Source organism: Nipponia nippon, unplaced genomic scaffold (genome assembly GCF_047370975.1).
Source record: "Nipponia nippon isolate SJK-2023a ecotype South Korea unplaced genomic scaffold, ASM4737097v1 scaffold_12, whole genome shotgun sequence".
In the NCBI taxonomy this organism is placed as follows: domain Eukaryota; kingdom Metazoa; phylum Chordata; class Aves; order Pelecaniformes; family Threskiornithidae; genus Nipponia; species Nipponia nippon.
In genome coordinates this window covers 24,124,062-24,144,550 of record NW_028262313.1, presented here as the reverse complement: position 1 = coordinate 24,144,550, position 20,489 = coordinate 24,124,062, and the positions used below count along the sequence as shown (strand labels likewise).

Genomic DNA, 20,489 nt, shown 5'->3' with positions numbered 1-20,489 from the left:
GGGGCCACGTCTGACTCGCCCGGCCTTTGGGGTGGCTGGGGCGAACACCCCGAGGCATCATGGGCTCGTTGCTCCTACTTGTTTTAAATGAACTGCGGGAGGTAAGAAATTATGAAAATTGGCCCTATTGTTATTGTATTTGATTGGGGCATTTATTTGTAATCCAATAATTCCTTAAAATCAGCTCAGAGGAGGATGTGAGGGGGAGCTTGAAGAGGTATTGAATGGGTTGCAAAACCACTTTATTCTTTTGCTAAAACTCTGTTCCCCAACGAAGCTGCATTCGAATCCAAAAATTAGCCCATTATCCCGTCTATTGGCTCCCATTAACAGTAATTGTCACAGAAAGAGGCTGGCCAGTCTCAGAAAACCTCATTTACCACCAGGACTCAGGGAAGGCACACAGGAACTTCACTGGGATAATAGTATATTTTTGACAGACAGTAATAATTATTGGCATCAGGCTGTCCCTGAAGACAGAGTGTTTGCTTTTCATCAGCAAGGTTTTATGATTGGAGCTGCAATGTTTTTCCTTAAAAATGAACTTCTGCTGCCAAGAAAGGGAATCGGGCTCCCATTTTTAATCTTTTTTTTGGGGGTGGTTGTTGTTGCTCCCAGTTTGGTGCCAGTTGAGAGGGTTTGCTCTCATTAATGTTCCTCTAATCCTCTAAACACCGTGTCCAGTTCCCCAGCCCTCCGTCCACACGGCCGGGGCAGCGCGGGCTGGGGGGTCCCTTTCTTCAGACGTGGCGGGGATCTAAGGGCAGCGAGAGCCCCCGGGCCTGGGCGCGGTTTCGGCCGCGCAGCGAAGCCGTGGGGTGGTGCGTGCCCCTGCTGCGCGGGGGACGCCGGCATCCCAACCGCAGGCACCGCGAAGCGCGTTAGCTGCCTTCTGAAGACTGCATCTGGTGAGTCCCTGTGAGTCAGCCCGCGGGTTCGACAGGTGGGTCTGGAAGGCAGAAGAAAAATAAAATTCTGTCTCCTGGCAAACACATTCAGTAACGCGCTGTAAAATGTGTGTTTTCCTTCCCTTGTAATTGCCCTTGTGTCCTGCAGAGAAGCAGTAACATGAGAACCAGGCACGGAGGGGAAAGCCTGTGGAAAATACAAAATGGGAACGTCAGAGAACAAGCAATAAAAAATCATCTGTGGGGAAGGAGAGGAAAGCGGAGAAGGAAAAAAACTTGGGGCTGGAAATTCAGTTCTCTGTAATGGATTTAAGTTCTCCTTTTTAGCAACCAAAATTTAACTATCTGTCCCCTCGCTCCCTATGCAGAGGGGACAGGAGCACGCAGAAATTGGTGCAGAGCAATCAAAGGTGCACGGCCGCTGTTGCTCTGTCAAGGAGAGCACGGAGGTGTTCGGCTGAGCACGACGAGCCCAGCGGGAGCAGCGGGCTATTACGGCGCTAAGTGCGACCGATGCCCACAGGGATGAGTAATTCCCACGCACGGAGCAGCAGCAGAGCACAAGGGAGCCCAGCACCACCCGGGCCTGTCCCTCCTGATGAAAACGAGCTGAAATTTAATTACGGGCTTTCTCCTTGAGCTCACCGCTGTGAATCCCCTTCTCTCCCTGCCATCATTCCCCTGGGGTTTCTGCTCTTTCCTGCTCGTAATGGAGGCACACAGGGAAGCTGGAGCACGGGACCGGACCCTCCGCTGCGGGCGGCTGCTGCGTTGCCACTTCCACCAGCCTCCCCTCCCCTCAAAGCCACCGCAGCAGCTCGTCCCCGCCGCTGGGCCTGGGGACATGGGGGATGCCCAGGGCACAGCTCCGGCTCTGCTGGTCTGTGCGGCCAGGGACCACCTCGCACGCTGGGCACCGGGCTGAGAGCAGGGACCAGCAGCAGATGCCAGCATGGAGCGAGCCAGCAGCACGTTCCTCCGCTCCTCCTTCTCCGTGCCTGTCCCGCCCTTGGGTCCGAGGACAGCCCGTCCATTTGAAGGAAACCTTTGGAGGAACGTCGTTTCCTCACCGCTGAGCCTCCAAGTCCAGTTGCGGCGTGGTACCCGGCTGCCTACTGTTCATGCTGGGTAAGCAGATGGTAATGACTTGGCTTAAGTTACCTTCAACAGACACAAAAGTTGGGTCAGAGTTTTCCGCCCACCTGAAACACGCTCTCAACGTTTGTGAAAGATTCTCCTGTCACACAATTGAATGCAATCGGGCGTCTGTGTGTGCTAGCGAAGCAGCGCTGCCAGGTTAAACCTCTGCAGAGCCGAGCTGCACAGGGCTCGCCTCCGCTCACTACCAGTGGGTTTGCTGCCTCTCTCAGTTGTGGTGGCTCACTTTTCTTCAGGCCCTGTTGGTCTGTGTTTAAACATCGTAGCTTTCTATAGGGTAGGCAAGAAAATGAAGTGCAAAAGCAGGAAAGCTGCATTTGCCAAGGTGTTACTGAGCACTCTTCATCATTTCTGCTCTTCGCTCGCTCCACCCCGGCTTTGCAGTTCAGCCCAAATCCCGCGAGGAGCACGTGCTTCCCTCTTCTGACCCTTTTCTACAGAGAAGAGAGCAGCCTTTCTCTGCTCACGCGGTCCCTTTTCCTGCCCTCTCCTCCCTGTAAGTACAGGTTTTTGGTCTGTATTTTCATGCAACGTTGTTTTTAGCCCAGATCATCTCAGACCAAAGATGGACAAGCAAACACAGGGCTTCAGGGAAAAGGTCTTACTGTAAAAGCACTTGCCCTGTGCACCCAGAATCTGCACACAGGGGAAACCTTAGAAAGCTTGTCTGACTTAACCGTTCACAGATCCTGCAGTCCTTGTTAACACAGGACTCATTAATTAGCCTGGCTCTTGCTGTAGGCTGCCAAGCTGGATCCCACCCAGAGCACTTCGTTAGCGGGAACATCTCCTTCAGCCTGGCCAGGCCTCCCTGTCCGCTCCCCTGTGCGACTCCGTGCTCGCTGGGCAGAAGGACGTGCCCTCAGAGGGGAGTCCCCTGGGAGAAAGGTGCAAAGACCCCACTTGACTTTCAACAGCACCCCAGTAGGTCTTAAACCCAGCCTGCTCAGGGTTTGCTGCTCTGCACCAGGACATGGAGTCACTGGCCTCCACCTCTGCGCTTACTTCACCAGGGGATGCCAGTGATGTATCTCAACACCCCACACGTTTCAGCCAAGTTCTTTAAAGCAAAAACCCATCGGTCAGGAATATTTGGCTTGGCAGGGTCACCGGCTGCAAGCTGTGGCTGCTGTGAAAGACAGGAGACACGTCTGCATTCCTGCTCCAGAGACCAGCTCAGGAGAATGCCCAGCGCACATGCCTCGTGTGGGCCAAGTGGCGTTTACTGGCATCCTACTCTGGAGCTGGAGGCTTGTCAAGCAGTTGGCCCGTGTGCTTTGAATGCCTTTGTACCAGTTTTGCATCCCAGCTGGAGATGTTCCTCCCGGAGGCAGTTGAGGTGAGCCCATGTGCACCCCGGCATCTTGATATGCTGCCAGCCTCTCTGCAGATCGGGGCTGATGAGGCACCGGGAACAGGCGAGGCAGGAGTCAGCCTTGCTCTGACCACCTAGGAGCTGCTTTTCAACCCCACGCTTCTCTCCTTGCATGGAGTATGTTCCTCCTGCCAGCTCTGGTCCACAGATGCCTGCTTTTATCACAGTGCTGAGAAAAAAGAATCCCGAGTACTTTGAGGGGAACACGGTTTATCATCGTTCTTTGTGCACCAGCCAAAAGCGAGGCGAGACCAGACAACACAAATGCTCTGAGGCAAGAAGCAGAGCGGGGTGTAAACCTCTTGTTCTCGGGGAGCTCCTGGGTTGGGTGTAAGCATCTGCTTTGCATGGGAGCGGTCACCCCAGGGACTTCTCCAGAGCAGACCCTTGAGGTAGGGCCAAACCCACCCACCCCTTACCTACTGCAGCATGTCCAGTCCTCAGACACCCGAGAATGAAACGTCCTGGACGGTTACAGCCCCAGAACCTGGAGTCACTCGAAGGTAAGGCAAGGCATACCCTGAATTCCCATCCCAACAGCATGCAAGAGGCTGCTCGGCACGGGCTGGGCTGGCAGCCACGCCGGTGGGAGGGCTGGGCTGCAGCACGCCCGCCTGCACCATCCGCCTCCCGCTTCACCTGGGGCTCGGCGCAGGCAGAGCCCGACTCCTTGCAGACCTGCAGTAAGGCCGGTTGTTCCCAGCGCAGCAGCAAATTCATGTCGCTGTTAAGCTGGGGTGTATTATTGCAAGCATATTCAAGTTCTGTGAGAACAGAGGCCCCACGCACCTGAGGAACTCCATGGGAAAGGCTTCTTTGGAAACCACGCACGCTGAATACCTCTACCCATACTATGGTTTTGCATTCAGTGACGAATGACTGGTTCTTCTGGGCCCGGATGGCAGAGGCTCCTCTGTCCACACCTACCGTATCGCTTTAGCAGCGGAGGCACGGTTGGCGACGCAGGACTGCGTGCAGCAGCCTCGCGTGTGGCTATCCTTCACAACAGGAACGAGCTATAGCAATACCAGCACCTATAAAGCTAGTGAGAGTTTGGACAAGCGTAACAGCTTTAATTAGAAAAGAAAACCATATCCTTCATTCTAATAATTATTTTAAACAACAGACCAAGCACAAGGGCATGAACAGACTTAACGAGCACTGTAATTACTTCGCCTAAAGAACAACTGTTCCTCAGCGAAGCTCCAGGAACAGGAGCTCCTTGGGCATCGTTTACGGGGTCTACGCCACCTCCCCGTCCCCAGGCCACGCGATGAACCCCGCCTGGGACTCGACTCTTCCGAGGAAGATGAAACCTGCACAGCACATAGCAGCTGACGGCCCTGGGTCGGGGCAGGCACCTCGCGGGGAAGGGGCTGGGGGCCACGGCTGCTCCTCTCCAGCAGCGCCCATTGAAGCTGTTCCTGCCCCGCTCCCATACCAGCACCAGCAGGGTGACGGACTCGGCTGCAACAGCGTCTGCTTTGAAAAGCGCTGCCTGCCCCTGGCAGAGGCACCCCTGCGGGACCCCCGCAGCCAGCACGCACCCCACGGCCTGGCCGCCCCGAGGGCTGGCTCTGCCCCGTGCCCGCCGCAGGCGGGGGGCTGCGCTCCGCCGCGCGCTCCTGCCCAACAGACGGGCCTGCGGGGAGGAATCAAAACTCACCGAGCAGCACCACCTCCCACCCTGAAATTTATTTAGCTACAAACACACAGCGTTCGAGAGCACCAGGTCCGAGAGGAACGTGGGGCGCGCACACACCCCTTGCTTAACAAAAAGGGCAGGAGCTTCAGCTACTGCTTTATTTGAGTACAGACATCACCCCAAAACCAACAGGAACAACTCTACTTCAGAATTACCGCGGTAATGACACAGAATTTACAAAAATATAAATAACCTATTTGTAACCTTAAAGAAAAATAACATCCACCATAAAAAACACCATGTATTCCCCTAGGTAAACCATGGCTACAGAAATGTATTATTTTTTTTTTTAAAGCACCAGAGTCTGCATTATTAAGTAATCCAAAACACACAGGGCATTTCCCTAATACTTGCAGACTTTTCTGAGAAGTGTGCCCAGATCATTAAAACCAAGTTTTCTTCACTATTGCTTGCTCCTGTAAGAGCATATTGAAGGTACAATTCTTATAAGCACCCTGTTCAAGAAAAGCACCCAAGGATGTACTAATTACCTGTTCATTTTAATAGGATTTAAGTACGTGCCTATTTTTAAGTCTGTGCTTAAGGGCTTTCCAGAACAGGGCTGGACTTAAACTTATCATATAAATTCCTCTGCAAATCAGACTTCCAGACAAGAGCGGTGTCAAAAACAATCGCTTGTAAAAAAACCAATCCTGCCGCACAAGAGTATTTGCATTGTTCAACCCCAGCTAAAGTTTGCACAGATGCTGAATTATTTGATTTCTTTCCCCTCTTTTCGAGCCATGCCAGCTTGGCACGAACAGCTTCCTGACGCTGCAATGCGAGACCCAGCGCTACGGGAATTTCCTTCCCTTACATTCCGTGTATTGTCCTGAAAACACTATTAAAAAGCAAAAGTCAAGTATCAAGTCCATTGGTTCCCAGCTCAAGAAATTCACCGCCAGGGACTGCCGCCGTTTCCGATGTCCAAACCGCAGCGTTATGTCCCGGTTTTCAGGCTCTGGTGGTTCCCCGTCTCCCGAGGGCTTCAGCTGGGCTTGTGGCAATCCGGCCAAAGGGGTCCCCGGGGAGGGGGGGGAGTTAAAGGCCACCTGCAGAAATTTTGGCCCGTGTAAACACAGCTGATCTTGTCACCGCAGTGGGAAGGAGGGTGCCCGCCACGGACACCAGTGAGAGTGGGGAGCAGCCCTTGGGTGGGAGCTGGGGGGGCTCCACTGCTGAAAAGCCCCGTCCCACAACGCTCTCGTGCGGGATCAAGCCTCCCTGGAGCACCAACCACGGCAACTCGCACCGAGACCACGTATGGGGCTCTGGGTGGGACTGAGAACAGTTAAAACACGCTTAAAACGTGGCTAAAACCAGCCCCGCCTCGTGCCGCCAGCTCCGGCCAGCCCAGCGCCGCAGGCAGCGGGCCCGGGGGAACGCCTGCGGCTCGCGGGGCAGCACCCGGTGGGGCAGGAGGTGCGGCGTGGCACAAACCCACCCTGTGCTCCGCGCATGGCACAAACCCACCCTACGCGCTGTGTACGGCACACACCCACCCGACGCGCCACCTCCTCAGCCTCAGGTTAAGTTTTGACCGTGAATAATATTGCTCAGGTATCAAACAACTGAAAAATAAAAGTTAACCTTAAAAACCACGAAGGGAATGGGGTCGATTTCTTTACAGAAGGGAGAGAAAAAAATTTGACAAACAATCCATCCAACGGGTCCGGAGCCCACCCATTGGCACCGCAGCAGAAGGGCTCTGCGCGCGGGAGGGACGACCGCGAGGACCTGCAGCACACACGTGTGACGATGTCCTCGTCGTTCACAGGTTTTAATTTAACACCCGCTCCTGCCCATCCTTTGCTCCGGCCGCTGCCATGGGACAGGGGGAAGCCTGCCCAGCCGCCGTGGCTCTGGGCGCCCCGAGGGACCACCCACTGGTGGCACCGGTGACACACGCGCACAGGGACACGCAGGACAAGCCACCCAGACCGGTTTCAACTTCAAAGCCAGAGCTGTCGAGTTGAGCTGCACGAATGCTCTTACTCAGATGCTGTAGCTGCATTTATCTTAATTCCCGCTGGAAGTGACTAAGTGTGTCCACAGAGGAATTAAATATTTATTTGATTTTGTTAGGTGGTTAATCCAAACGCTCTCTCCCTGCCGCAGATAAACCTCAAACGAAAAAACCCCGACTCTGGGCTGTGTTTGCTTTAGCAATACTTTTCCTGACTGCTCCGTAACAGACCAAGCATGTAACGAGAGCCTGACTAAGCCCAGCCTAAAATGGGTACAAAGTCTGATCCTTCTGGGTCTTGTGGAGCAAAGAGCACTGAAATGACCTTGACTTCGGAAGAAACAAACAGCGGGGGAGAGGAAGCGTCACATCCCGCTGAAACTGCCCATGCCTCCCCTTATCTAACCACATCCCGAGCGCGTTCAAGTCTTAACAGCATTTAACAGGGAAAAGAAAAAAGAACAGCAGCTATTAATACCCGTGTTCGGGCAGGTCTGAGGAAAGGGCTGCCTTCCCAGAAGGTCGCCTGCTTTTTCCAAGTACTGTGGTCAGATAAAAGGCAAAACTTGTGGGCTCGGCTGGGGATGCCCGGCGGGTGCCAGGGCGGGCAGCAGGGTAACAGTGCCGCTTGCTGGCGACCGCCGCGCCGCCGGCATGGCCAAGGACCCCGGTGACAGGGGAGAAAGCAGAAAGCGGCCGCCAGGCCCAGCCGCAGCGTTGAGGAACAAAGCAACAAAGCGCTGGAGCGAGTGCCGCTGCCTCGGCCCCGGCGCTGCCGCCCGGGGGTCCCGGGACAACCCGGGGTGACACTTGCCGCACGCCACCTCAAGGCACCCGGTGTCGAGCTGCAGGTCGCAGGGAGCTGCAGGTCGCCGGCACCCGCCACGGCCCTGCTGCCGGCTGTGCTGCCCATGACCTCAGCGGGAACGGCATCCGCGGCCCCACGCCGGCACCGCTGCGTTGGCCCCTGGCCGGCTGGCGGCCGCGCCGGGGCAGCTCCCGCATGCCTGCCGCCCCCGCGCCGCCTCGCCCCCGCCAGACACGCCGGGCTGCAGAGAGGCGGCTGGGAGCAGCGCTCGCCGGCCAGGGCTCGGTGCTGGCACGGGTTCCTGCTGCATCCCCCAAGCCCCGTCTGTCGGGCCGCCGGCAAAAGCCCGCGTGACGCCCCAGAGGCCGGGGCAGATTCAGGAGAGCAGCCTGCCTGCAGCCACCAGCCCTGGGGCACAACACCCGAAATCAGGGGCGCCCGGCACAGGCGGGACTGTTGCAAGCTCTGACAAATCCTCCAGGAAATTAAAAGCAGAAGGCTGCTCTCCTCCCTAGCAGCTACTCCCAGAAGTGACAAAACTAGGCCATTTTTGGGCAGGGGAAAAAAGAAAAAAAAAAAAAAAAAAAGAAATATTATTTTAAAACAAGCCGGCTCTGCCGTGACTGGTGCAGGGACGTCGGCGCTGACTGCGACCCAGCCACGGTCACAGGCTGCAGCCTCCAGCTGCCGCCCAGCACTGGCACGGCGCCGGCTGCTCCCCAGGGCACAGTGGTGAAGCAGCCCTGCCTCTGCCACCCCGTGTCACCGCAGGGCGGTTTGCAAAGCCTCGGCGGTCGGCAAATGTCTGTGGGGCCGGGGCGCAGGGCAGGACCCCGGGGAGCGAGCCAGCACCCTCCCCAGGCCGGCAGCCACAGCACTGCACTGTCACAAGGACACACGTCAACCCACCCCGACCATCGCTCCGAGACCCCTGCAAGAAAACTGCACCGCTTCACAAAAAGGACTTGAAGGGGAAGGCGCCAGGGTGGCACAGGGAGACCAAAGGCTGGAGCCCGGCGCAGCAGCCACGGCCAGGTCCTCCACCGAGGACCGTCTCTGGTGCAGAGGGAGAGGAGTGTGCGAAAAGTAAACTGGGAAAGTGGCAACCGGCCCCCGGGAAAGCAGAGCACGGGCCAGACGAAGGATGGGAAAGCTGGAATGGGAGGGAGGCGATGGCTGGGCCCATAGGAGGGTGGCTGCGCGCAGAGACCGAGCCCTGTGGCCGAGGGACCCCACAACAACAGCGAGCACCGCGGCACAGCCATGGCACTCCGCTGCCAGACAAGGGTGTCAACGCAGCTGGAGAAAAGCAGCCTCTGGAGGGGCCTGAGCAAACCCTCCCGCGCGGAGGCTGGGAGGAGGCACGGCTGCAGCCTCCCGGCACTCCTCCCCCTCGTGTCCTTCTGTTCCGCGATGCAAAGACCATCGCCACGTACGCTCCGCGTGCACACCAGAGAGATTATGTGACCACAGGGCTACCAGATCCTCTCCCATACCAGTATACACAGTGCCTGGAGCTTCCTCCGTCCCTTCCCTGTCCTCTCTAGCGCTGGCGGCCCTCGCTAAGCGCGAAGTGGTCACAGAGCAGGAGCAAGGCATCGAACCGCTGGAGCCGCTGCAGAGCTTGGGCCAGGAGCGGGATGGTGACCGCATCTCCCGAGCAGGTGAAGTGAGCGACGAGCTGCTCAAATCCAGATATCCGTCCCAGCAACTGGGGTGCGACCCCCAGCTCCAGCGCCACGTGGCTGAAGTTCTTCACAGCGTTCAAGGAAGGGTCCAACAAGAAGGCGAGTGACTGCACCAAGGAATGGGGCAGCTCTGCGACCGGGAGACCTGGGGGCAGCAACACAGCAAAGCGGGGTTAGAAACCAACCTATCTGGCTAGGATACGGATAAACAGAGCAGCCGGACTCCAGCCCCTGTCCCTGCTGAGCAGGTGAAACGCCACCACCTCCCAGGGCGGGCATCTCCTCCAACATCCCTTTCAAGAGCTCAGCAACATGGAGCTGGCTCAGTCCCGGCGAGGCTGGTAACTGGTGACAACTGGGCGCCCATCCACCACCCACCCACAGACCATTCAAGGCAGCATCACAGAAAATCTACCCTGTGAACTAACACCAAAGACCACATAAGTCAGATAAGTCCCTGTGATGACTGGCACCTCCACGGAGCCGTGGTGGGCTTCTGGAGGAGCTCCCTTCAAAGAATCTGCCTCTCTCTACTACCCCAATACTTGGAGAACAGAAAGGCTGGTAAGACAGACACTTACCCTTGGCCGTGCTGCTGATCCGAGTCACGAGGCTCTGGGCGTCATCCACCTGGCAAGACAAAGACCCCAAGGTTGGTGGCAGTCTGGCAAAAACAGCAACGCCTGTCACTGCTCCCAGGGCCGTCACGGGCTCAGAGGAACGGTGCTGCTCCTTCCAGCAGTACCATCCCACAGAGCCAACGACCTCCTTGGGATGCTCCAGGGCCTCCGAGCAAACTGCTTCCATAAACGGCCACCTGGAGCTAAGCTGTTAAATGCGTCTCTCTGCCAGACATTTTCTGAGCCTCAATGATCTTAGTCACCGGGCTCATTACGAGCTCACCGGAGAGGGAGGCGGACCCAGCCCCCCGCCGCCGGTCGGCTTGCTGGAGAGCAAGAGGACAAGAACCACTCGAGAGCACATCAGTTAAAGATGTGCTTATACATTCAATAAATCGACTCTGCCCTTTTGGGTGTTTGAAACCGCCCCAGCAGGTCATGTCTCGTTGAGTGACACATCGCTAAACATCTGGAAAATCATTTTTGGTAATTACCAGGTAGTCCCAGGTATTAATGAACCTCAGTCTATGTCCCTAACCCACCGGTGAGCCCAGCACCCTGTGCCCGAGCCCCGGGTGGCCGGCAGCAGTTCAGAGGAGCAATGAGGCTGGAGGAACTTACTGGCTGCTCCCTGCTTTCGGCGGTGGGATTCGGGAAGGCGGAGGGCGGGTGCCGGGCCCCCTCCTGCCCCGTGCCACCGCTCTCCGCCGGGATCCTCTGCGCTGCCCGGCTCGCCGCGTCCTCCGGCCGCTCACCGCCCACAAACTCTGCCTGGGTGGAGAACTTCTGGAGGTCCAGCTCAGTGCACTCCACCGGGGTGTGCGGCCATTTGTGCTGCATCTCGGAGGCGCAGGAGGAGAAGGGGGCCAGGGCCTCCGCCGTGCCCGGCTGGCCCTGCCGGGGGTCGGAGGGCGGCAGGACCCCGGCCAGGCAGTCGCCGCGGCCCGAGGCCCGGATGAGGGGCTGGCTTTCCAGGAGGCTCCTGCCCAGCTGGGCTTTGGAAGCAGTGCCGATCGCGATGGCCGGTGGCAAGTCCATCTCTGGCTGGAGAGAGGGGAGCTGGAGGCCCACGGCTTCCCCGTCTGAAATGAACTGCACCGCTTCCACAGGGCCTAAAACCAGAAACCAGCACAGCTCAGCGAAGCCCGGGATCCGCTCTGGCCCCTGCCGGGGGTCTGCCATCCCTGCCGTCAAACCCATCGGCCCAGGGTCTGTGGGCAGAGCTGGGAGCACCCTGCCAGAGGCCAGACCCCTGCCCCCTGCCCCCCCGCTGAGCAAAGCCACTTTTGTGCCTTTCTGCAAAGTTTTTGAGCGGGGTCGTTCCCCCCCGCAGTCGTGGGGAGAGCAGGAGCGGGCTGGGGGGGATCAGGAGCCGCAGGGGCTGCACACCAGCATTTCTGGTACAAGGTCTGCAAGCGTTTAAGAGAGGTCCCAAATTTCATGCTGGTGGGACTCGGACACCATCCAGCGTCCTTCCTGCCTGAGGCATCTCAGTAGGTCCTAGGACCGTGCGAGCTGGAGCCCAGCACCACCCTCCCTCCCCCCAGAGAAAGAGGAAGGCGGCAGCAGCAGCGGGTACCTTCTGCCTGCCTGTAGCAGGGGCTCAGGTTCTTCACACCCAGGCAGCAGGGACCAGACATCTGCTCCTCACAGAGGAATCTGCCGGGTGCCGCCATGGTCGGGAACATTGCTCGCTGGCCTGAGAAGTTCTGAGTCCTCAGGAAGACTTGGAGGATAGAGGAGAACCAGTCTGAGCGAAGGCTTGGCTTGCTTCCCCAGCACGTCCTCAGCCGTGCGGTATGTCTGCCGGCGAGGAGCCGGCAGCCAGCAGCTCCCTGGCACGCTGCTGGACGCCAGCGTGCCCCAACCCCAGCCACCAAACCTACTGCCCTCTTCCCTCACCAGTCCTACAGTCCTGCCCTGCAAAGAGCCACTCAACCTCAGCCTGCCCCTGAGAAGCCCCAGGAAGAGAGGATCGCCCGTTCCGACTGCGAAAGGGCATTCTCCTCCTACCAGTTACGGTACTGAGGAGGAGGGAGGCTCCTCCCTGTCTTTGAGCAGGCAAAGCACAAGAGAGGTCCTGCAGATGTAAAAAGCAGGATGAGGAGTTTATTCCATATAGGAATGTTTGGGTGACTGCATTCTGCAAGAGCAGCAACGCTAGGGGCAATGCTCTCCACAGCGAGGAGGGGGCCACGGGCATGTGCAAACAGCAAAGGGAGAAGGAAGGGAATCACTGCAGGCATTGACCCACCTCGCTGGCACTGGCTCTTCCAAAACCGCTTGCAGTAGATGATAGAGAGTGCCAGAAGCACCAGTACGATGATGACCAGGGCACTGCTGGTCAGTGCAAGAAGGGCCGTGTCCTGCGGTGGTACGGTCGGGACAGCTACCTTCACCAGGTTTGTTCTGGACCGACCTGCAAACACACCAGCCACAAAACGCTGGAGCCTAACCCCGAAGCTTGGGCCACCCCCTCCCTGCCCCTCCCTCTGCGCGCGTAACGACCATGCCCCCTCCAGCAGGGCTGGGGGACAGCGGCTTGTGCTGCGGCCAGCGGAGCAGGCTGGCCAGCGAGCAGGACCAGTGAAAGGATGGTACACATCCGAGTGCACGCCTTCGACACGGTCACAGTGACTTAGCACGTGCCATCAATCTGCTCCACCATGTCCTCACCACCCCCTCCACCCCAGAGCACCTCCCTCCCCGCCGGCGAGGGACAGCACGTACACTGAGGCTCGGAGGTGGGCGTCTGCTTGGTGCAAGGGATGCACTCCCAGTCCAGCTGCCCGTTGATCCGCGCCTTGCGGTAAAACCTGCCAACAGAGCAGAGGGTCTCAGCGGCGCGCGGTCCCACGGCGAGCCCCCGCCAGCCCGGCTCCGGAGACAGGCAGCAGTGCGGGGAGAGCCGGCCCCCGCGCTCCTGCCCCGGCAGGCTGGCACGCCGTGAGGCAGCAGGTCTCTCCATCGCTGGCTGAAGCCGTGCCCACAGCTACTTTTTCACGTCTGTCGCCACTTTGGCCAAGGAGCGACATCACTCGAGCTGCCTCCCCCCTCCCCCTGCATCCGCTGAAGTGGGTGCTAGTGATCGATAGCTCCAGGAAGCCACAGAAACACCCCAGACTACAACCGTGTCTGGGAAGAGGCTCATAAACCAGAGCCCCGACTCATTCCTCTGTCACGAGCCCCACTGCTCGCCAGCACGTGGTCTGCAGCCCTCGGGCATTTCGCAGGCTGGTTGTATGCAGCAGTCTTCATTTCAGCAGCTCCTTAGACCCATCACCCGAGGCACGGTCTGTCCTCCTCTTTGGGGACCACCAATTGTAGTGGTCTATATCCACTCATCTGCCAGGGCTTAGCCACCCTGGTGTCCACAGGAACAACTCAGGCCTGGAAGGAGTTTTCTTCCACTGCTCCTTCATGGGAGCCTTCAGGTTCCCTCCTTTGGAGCTACAAGGGGGCCATCGGATGGGTCCGATTTGCATGTCATTAGCACTGTCCTCAAAGAGGCAGCCCTTATGTCCCATGTTCTGGGTGGCCTCTGTCCATCCCCTCCCTGCACGCTCCCAGGTGCGACCACCGCAGCTCCGCTCAGGCCGGGATCCGGCCCCACTCACCCCGGCAGGCATTCCCCACAGACCGCGTTGGTTGTCGCCGTGCAGTTGGACTTCTGGACGCGGTTGATGAGGGTGCAAGACAGGCAGGGCTTGCAGCCGTGATGCCCCCAGGTGTCCTTAAACTTCCTGGGAGGGCAGGGAACGCACTGCGCATCCCCCCCCTCGCCGTCGCCACAGTCCTGCAAGACACGAGCGCATGGCTGCGGCGGGGAGCCACTTCAGGGCCCAAAGCGTTGCTGAGGGGAACGGAGTCCCTTCTTTGGGGGCAAAGGGTGGAGGGGTTACCGCTCACGCGAGGGGTCCTCAGAACCCAGCCGAGAGCAGACGCCACCGGAGCAGCTCCGATGGAGACAGGCAGGGAAGCCGCTGGCGGCCCAGCCAGGGCCCGCTGGCCGTGTTTAGGGAGGAGGAAAGCTGCGGCAGCAACGCACCCCGGGAGGCACTGCCGGTGGGGAGACCCCGTGGGGCACCTGGCGGGGAAGTGCCGGTCCCACCGCGGCGTCTGGGCCGGACCCCGCAGCCATGCCTGCTCGCGCCCACCCAGTGTGCAGCCCGGCCGGGCGGCACAGCCTCACCCGGCGCTAGGGACCAGGAGGAAATTTAGATTTCCATCGGCATAAATGAAAGAGGGCACCCCGAGCAGCAACCTGAAATCCCTTCCCACCCGTTACTTCCATCATCTCGCCCTCCTATCCAAGGCGAGGGAAACTGCTTGCTGTCCCTTCCCACCGAGTCCCAGCTCTTCCCAACATGCTGGGACCTTCTAAAGGAAGGCTGGCAGAGGATTCCCCTAGCACTGTAAAAGCCTTGGTGCCAGATGACTCCCGGTCCTTCCAGAGCAGCCGATTACCTTGGAAAGCTCCTGCCCAGGCATGCAGTTTCTGCAGGGGGTGCATTTCCCATGGTACTCGCTCTCTTGGCAGTCCATCAGGGCCGGAGAGTGGCTGGGAGCCTGAGGAAGAGAAGGCAGAGAGGTCACAGCCCCGACACTTTTAGGATAAGCAGCGTGCCCTTTTCTGGGCAGAAGTTCCCGCTCCGGCCAGGAGGGCAGTCTGCATTTCTTATCCATCACGGATGGTGTCGAGGCAGGAGGCGGCTGCCGGCTCCCACCGCACAGCAGCCTCCACGATGGAGCAAATGAAATTTCATTTCCAGTATCAAGGCAGAGCCACTGATTGCTCAGGTCACCGATTCGCAGGAGGCCAGCGGACTTTGCCAGCTCCGGCCAGCGTGGCTGCGTTGGTCTGACACGACCAAACGCCGGTGGCCAGCCACGTCCCCGGCAGAACAGGACACAGACACGCAGCCCCGCTGCGCCGGCCCGGAGCCGTGCAGGCTGCCCCGGCTCTTGCCCTGCACACGTCCTGGCGCAGCACGGGCTCGCTTGCAGGCCTCTCAGAAGACCAGCAGAACAAGCACCCACCTCCCTCGAAAACACCAGAGCCTTCCCGAGGTGAATGCACGGCTCAGCTGAAGTGAACGGCAGAACCGCCCCAGCCTCGGCGGAGCCACAGTCTGCACCTTCAGCGAGGGTGGCTCACAGGGACCACGGGACCGGCGTCTCGCCAAGAACAAGCAACTCAGACTGAAGCTACAAAACTGAGCCATTTATTTGGAGTTTTGGGGCTGTCTGTCCTTACCGTGATGACAGAAACAGAATAAAATCCACCCCCACTAGACCAATCTTCATTTTGCTTTCCCCATAACCTTGTGCAGCAAATCAGGAGAGAAACAGTGTCCAACCAGCCTTGGGAGCAAAACTCTCTAACTTCTAAACACCCACCAGGAATAGTGAATGCCTGAAAATGCTCTTTTGAAGACCACCACCCTGAACAGCCTGCACCACCGGGGAAACCTGGCATTTCAACCAGACCCGTCCTGCTCCGCAGCCCAGGGAGGAGGAAAGGCTCGGCCGGGATGCCCATCCCCTGCGAGGCTCTAGCAGCAGAGGGGGGGACGGCGGGCCCCCGAGCACCCCCCGGCCCCTCCTGCCACAGCCCCTTCCCCCCCGCCCCGCTCTGCTCCCGGGCACCGAACACGACGTCCCACGGCAGCATTCCTCCGCAGGCTTTTTCTGCGCTCCTCTGCTTAATCCCCCACCACTCCCTTGCCGGCTGCCTTTTGGAAGCAGACACTTGGACAGGCTCCCCAGGCTCTGAACGACCGAGATTCATTTGCGATGAAGTCTGTCCCGGACGAGCATAAAAAGTGAGTCACCCCTCGCCGCAGCTCCCGCACATGGCCAGGTCTCAGTCTCGTCAGTTGTTACAAGGAAAGGCAACGCGAGCCAGCGAGGACTGGCGATGAGAAGCTAAGGGAGCTAAATTTATCTTGCAGACATCTCGGGAGGGGCACGATCACAGCCTATAAATAGCACGAAGGTTACTGACACTACCGAATAAATAAAGATTTGTCACCATCTCAGAAGGTGGCAAAGAGGGGGCTCGGTGCCAGTGCCCAGGGAGAAGCGCGGGGTTTAAGCGTTAGGGTCCAGCTACAGGCTGAATGCGGCAGCAAAACTAAAAAGGGCGGTGGGCTCAAGGGGGTGCCACAGGACGGCTTCGGAGGGCTGGCACGCTAGCGGCCCGCGCCCAGCCCGCGGCGAGCTGCCAGCCCCGGCCCCCGAGCCCCGCGGGCAGCGCTGCTGATGCTGTGCTCCGAGCCCGCAGTTCGACTCGGGCGTTCACTCGTGACAGCAGCGTCAAGATGTGTGAAACAGAGCTGCAGGCAACAGAAGAGGAGCCAAGACACCGCAGTCTGGAGAACAAGGGGACCGATTTTCATCGGCTCTCCAAAGTGCTGTTGTAAGACGAGAAAGAAGTACTGGTGGGAAAAAAACCAACCACTACCAAAAAACCAAACCAGCAGTCTTTTTGGTGAAACTGTCCTGCAAACACAACGTGACCGCTCTCTCTCCCATATGTACGGACTTTTCTGCCCTGCAGAAGGGTCTGCAGCTAGGGATACACCCCTTGCAGCCTGCGTCCCCAGAAGAGGCCCAGCTTAGACCAGTTTCCCAAATACAGAAAGTTACACAGGCAAAAGGCATCCCGTGCCAGCGAGGACATCCGCCAGCACGACGGTATCGCTCCGGGGCGGCGGGGAAGCAGCGCACCGCGACCATGCCAGCAAAACCGTTCAGCACGGAGCAGGCCTGCTATTTCTCAAGCCACAACGTAACGATAGATGGAATGAACACTTTGTGAATATCTGGCATGAAATTCAAAGCTGTGGGATATTTTTTTACTTCGTGTTTTAACCATCCCAGAACTAAGACACTTAATTTGTAAGAGGAGCATACACCCAGACCACACAGCACTGCCCTGGTAAAGCAGCAATTTCTGATAGTCTAATAAGCCACCAAAGCAACTGGTCCCAATTAGCCAAAAGTAAAAACCAAAAACAAGCAACAAAACCCTCCCACCTCCTTGGAAACTACATGGGCTCTCAAGGCGACTGCCAGAGCAACAGATTTTATTTGCCAAAGGGGAATATAAAGATGACACAGTATCAATGCACTTATAAGCCGGAGGGAAGCAAAACGTACTGCCATCGTTTCGAGCCGCATGAAATCTTCTAACTTAAAGACACCGTAATTTGTTAAAGGACTCTTTTATTGTCTTAATGGGACAACTTGCCTGAGCGAGGCGAGCGCGTGCTCCCCACTGCGTTATTACTCAAGACAGCAAAAACACGAGTTGCTGAATGAGTTTCACTGCATGAGAAGAAGCATTTCAGCAAAGCTACAGTGCAAGCTGCAGTTCATTCACCTCCCTGACAGTTCTGGAGCTCTGTCGTTTTCGTTTTCCTGCGAAAATGTAATTTTCAAAAAAACCTAGACTATCTGGGAATCTAAACTATCTATAATTTTGTCTCCAGCTAATGGATTCTGGTAGCAAAAAAAGGGCAAGGAAATCATAAGTGAAAGGGTACCAAAAAATCCTTAGTGAAAGCATGCTTCTGGTTCTCCCCGTCTGACCATGGCCCAGCAGGGAGCCGGGGGCAGGCAGGGCCAGGCCGGTCCCTGCCCCAGGCGCGGACCCCGTCCTCTGGAGCCCTGGGTCTCTGCTCGCCCGGGACGGGGGGTGCCCAGACCCACCTTCGGGGGCTCCGACACCCGCGGCGGCTCTTCCACGTCACCGTGCGAGCCAGCGCGACGTCACGGGAGGTTTCTACTCTGCCGCACGACAGGCTAACACGGCCAGGCAGCAACCGCGGCTCAGATGAGATACTTGTATATGCTGGCACACAAAAGCAGAGAGCTGAAATCCTAAGTAAGAACTGCAAGTGAGAAGGAGGGGGGAAAAATGAAATGTTATCTGGAAAATATTACTGCGTGCCTTCTGTATGGCAGTGTCTGGTCCCAGTCTCTTGCTCAGTCATTCCTCTGCTCCTGCTCATTAGTCTGCACTCGTTTTGTCCGGACAGCATCTCTCTGTGCCTCCCTACACTACACCCATGCTGGGAGTGACTCTGCCACCCCGAAGGATGCCTTGTAGACAAAGGCTGAATCTGAATCTTTCCACGTGGCTTGGAAATCAGCAGGTTTTCCAACGTATTTGGAAATCCTCCTCACAAGATCGTCCACTAGTTCTTTGATTTGGAGCGGCCGGGAAAATCTGTTTGCTTTAGGCGAAAGCACCCCGGCCTCTGGCGGGGAGCGCTCTGGGCTGGTGTCGGCTCTCTTGGCTGCGCTGCAACAGCCCCCAGGTCGCAACGCTTGCTTTCCACTCCTGCTTGCTCGCGGTGGCTGCAGAGGCAGGCACCTGAAACCCTGCCGATGCCCCAGCAGGGGCAGAGCGCATCCCTCCTGGTTCCGCCGCTGTCCCAATCCCACAGGGCACCCACCCCGGTGGGTTTATGGCTGCCCAAACAAAGGGCTGCCCCCGGCCCCACGGGCAGCGCCGCTTCCCCGGGCAGCCCGAGCCAGGCTGCAACTGCGGTGGCCAACCGGGGCTGGAGAAAGGAGAGCCCAGGGTGCTGGAGGAACACGACATCCCCCTGGTACGTGGATGACTTCAGTCCTAGGCCACGCTGGGCTGCGGCTATAGGGCTCCATTCCTACGTTCGCTGCATAGAGGTTTGATAAATAATTATAGGTTGGGACCATAACTACTGACTTTTGTCAACTTCTGGCTGTCCACCTTGGGCATGCACGCTCTGCCTTACTAGGTATCTCAAGTAAGGCTTCCAAAACTCCTGTCGGTTTTTATAAAAGCTTGGATTTCTATCTGGTTTTTGCCCCACGCCTGCTTCTTAGTAATTGCCGCCCTCTTGCTTGCAATAGTAATTCAGCCTCTTCGGAGCGGCTGTGTTTTTCTTCAGTTCTTAACTCCGTCCTGAATGAACTCGCACAGACGACACCGAGACAGCACCACGTAACGCGAATGACGAGGGCTCCGAATGAAGGAACCGGCTTACCCCGCACCACCGCGGCGCGCCCCCGGGAGGGCTCGGCGCCCCTCGGCGGGTGTCGACGCCGACCGCGCTTCCCGGGGCGAGCAGGCGGCGGGCGCCCGGGTCCCCGCGGCGCCGGAGGGAGCGCGCCCGCCCCGCGGCCCGGCGAGCCCCGGCCCCGGCCCGGCCCCGCCGGCGCCCCCCGCCGCCCGCCCGCGGGAAGGCGGGCAGCGCGCCGGGACCTGCCCGGGCACGCCTCGGCGAGGGGCTCCCCGGCCCGCGGCGGCGCGGCCGCCCCGCATCGCCCCGCCCGGCACCGCCGGGCTCCGCGCTCGTCCCGCGGCTCCGCGTCCCCCGGCTCCCGCAGCCCTCGGCCCGGTACCCCCGGCGCTCGGAGGTGCCCGCCGGGGCCGGCCGCAGCCCACGCGTACCGCTGCCGCTGCCCTCCCGGGTGCGGAACCCGCCGCAGCCCCCGCCGGTGCCCCCGACCCCCGCAACACCCCCCGCCCGGCGCTGGCACCGGCACCGGGGGGGGACGGGACCGCCGCCGCCGCGGGCCAGGCGGGCAGGTGCGCGGAGCCCACGGCTCACCTGTGTGCCGGTGCCGGCAGGAGGGCGCGGAGCGGGGCGAGCGGGGCGGGCGGCGCAGGCAGGACAGCGCGGCGCGGGGCGGGCGGCGCAGGCAGGACAGCGCGGCGCGGCGCGGAGCGGGGCAGGCAGCGCCGGCAGCACCGGCAGGAGGGCGCGGAGCGGAGCGGAGCGGGCAGCGCGCGCGGCACCGGCAGGACTCCGCGTGGCGCGGAGAGCAGCGCGTCCCGGGCAGCGGGGAGCGCCCCGCCCCGCCGCCTCCCATTGGCGGGCGCCGCCGCCGGGGCGGGGCTATGCAAAGCAGCGGCCCCGGCCCCCGGAGCGGCGCCGGCTGCAGCGCCGAGCACCGGGCGGGCGGGGGGCGGCGGGGCCGGGGCCGGGGGGCGCCGGGGAGCGGGGCAAGGGGAGCGGCAGCGGGGAGCGGCGGGGCCGGGAGCGGGGCAAGGGGAGCGGCAGCGGGGAGCCGGAGCGGGGAGCCGCGGGCCGGGAGCCGCGCAGCGCCACACGGCGTCTGGTCAGAGCAACGACGGGGCGTCCCGGTGTTACCGGCCGCGATGTGAGAAAAGAGAAACCCCGGAGCACTCGTGTCCGTGTGGGCTCAGCACCACCGGGGGCAGCGCAGCGGGGCCGGGAGGGCACGCGGGAGCCCCCGGCCAGGG

The 20,489-nt window shown here is 59.5% G+C and overlaps 1 protein-coding gene across 5 annotated transcripts; it reads right to left on the bottom strand.

Moving 5' to 3' along the window:
- Positions 1–377: 377 nt before the first annotated feature.
- On the bottom strand, positions 378–20,006 carry EDA2R (ectodysplasin A2 receptor). Of its 5 annotated transcripts, none has more exons than XM_087749240.1 (9): positions 14,696–14,934; positions 13,846–14,024; positions 12,959–13,044; positions 12,483–12,647; positions 11,808–11,954; positions 10,850–11,340; positions 10,190–10,238; positions 9,417–9,753; positions 378–949 (listed from the first exon to the last, which is right to left on the bottom strand). In XM_087749240.1, exons 1-8 carry the CDS (start codon positions 14,912–14,914, stop codon positions 9,464–9,466), a joined length of 1,626 nt encoding a protein of 541 aa, XP_087605366.1. In that variant the 5' UTR covers positions 14,915–14,934; the 3' UTR covers positions 378–949; positions 9,417–9,463. The 5 variants fall into 5 exon arrangements, with proteins under 5 accessions (XP_087605366.1, XP_087605367.1, XP_087605368.1 ...); XM_087749241.1 differs by lacking the exon at positions 378–949 and adding an exon at positions 4,018–6,198; XM_087749242.1 differs by lacking the exon at positions 378–949 and adding an exon at positions 19,834–20,006 and having other exon boundaries at positions 4,068–9,753; positions 14,696–14,797.
- Between the last annotated feature and the right edge of the window lie 483 nt (positions 20,007–20,489).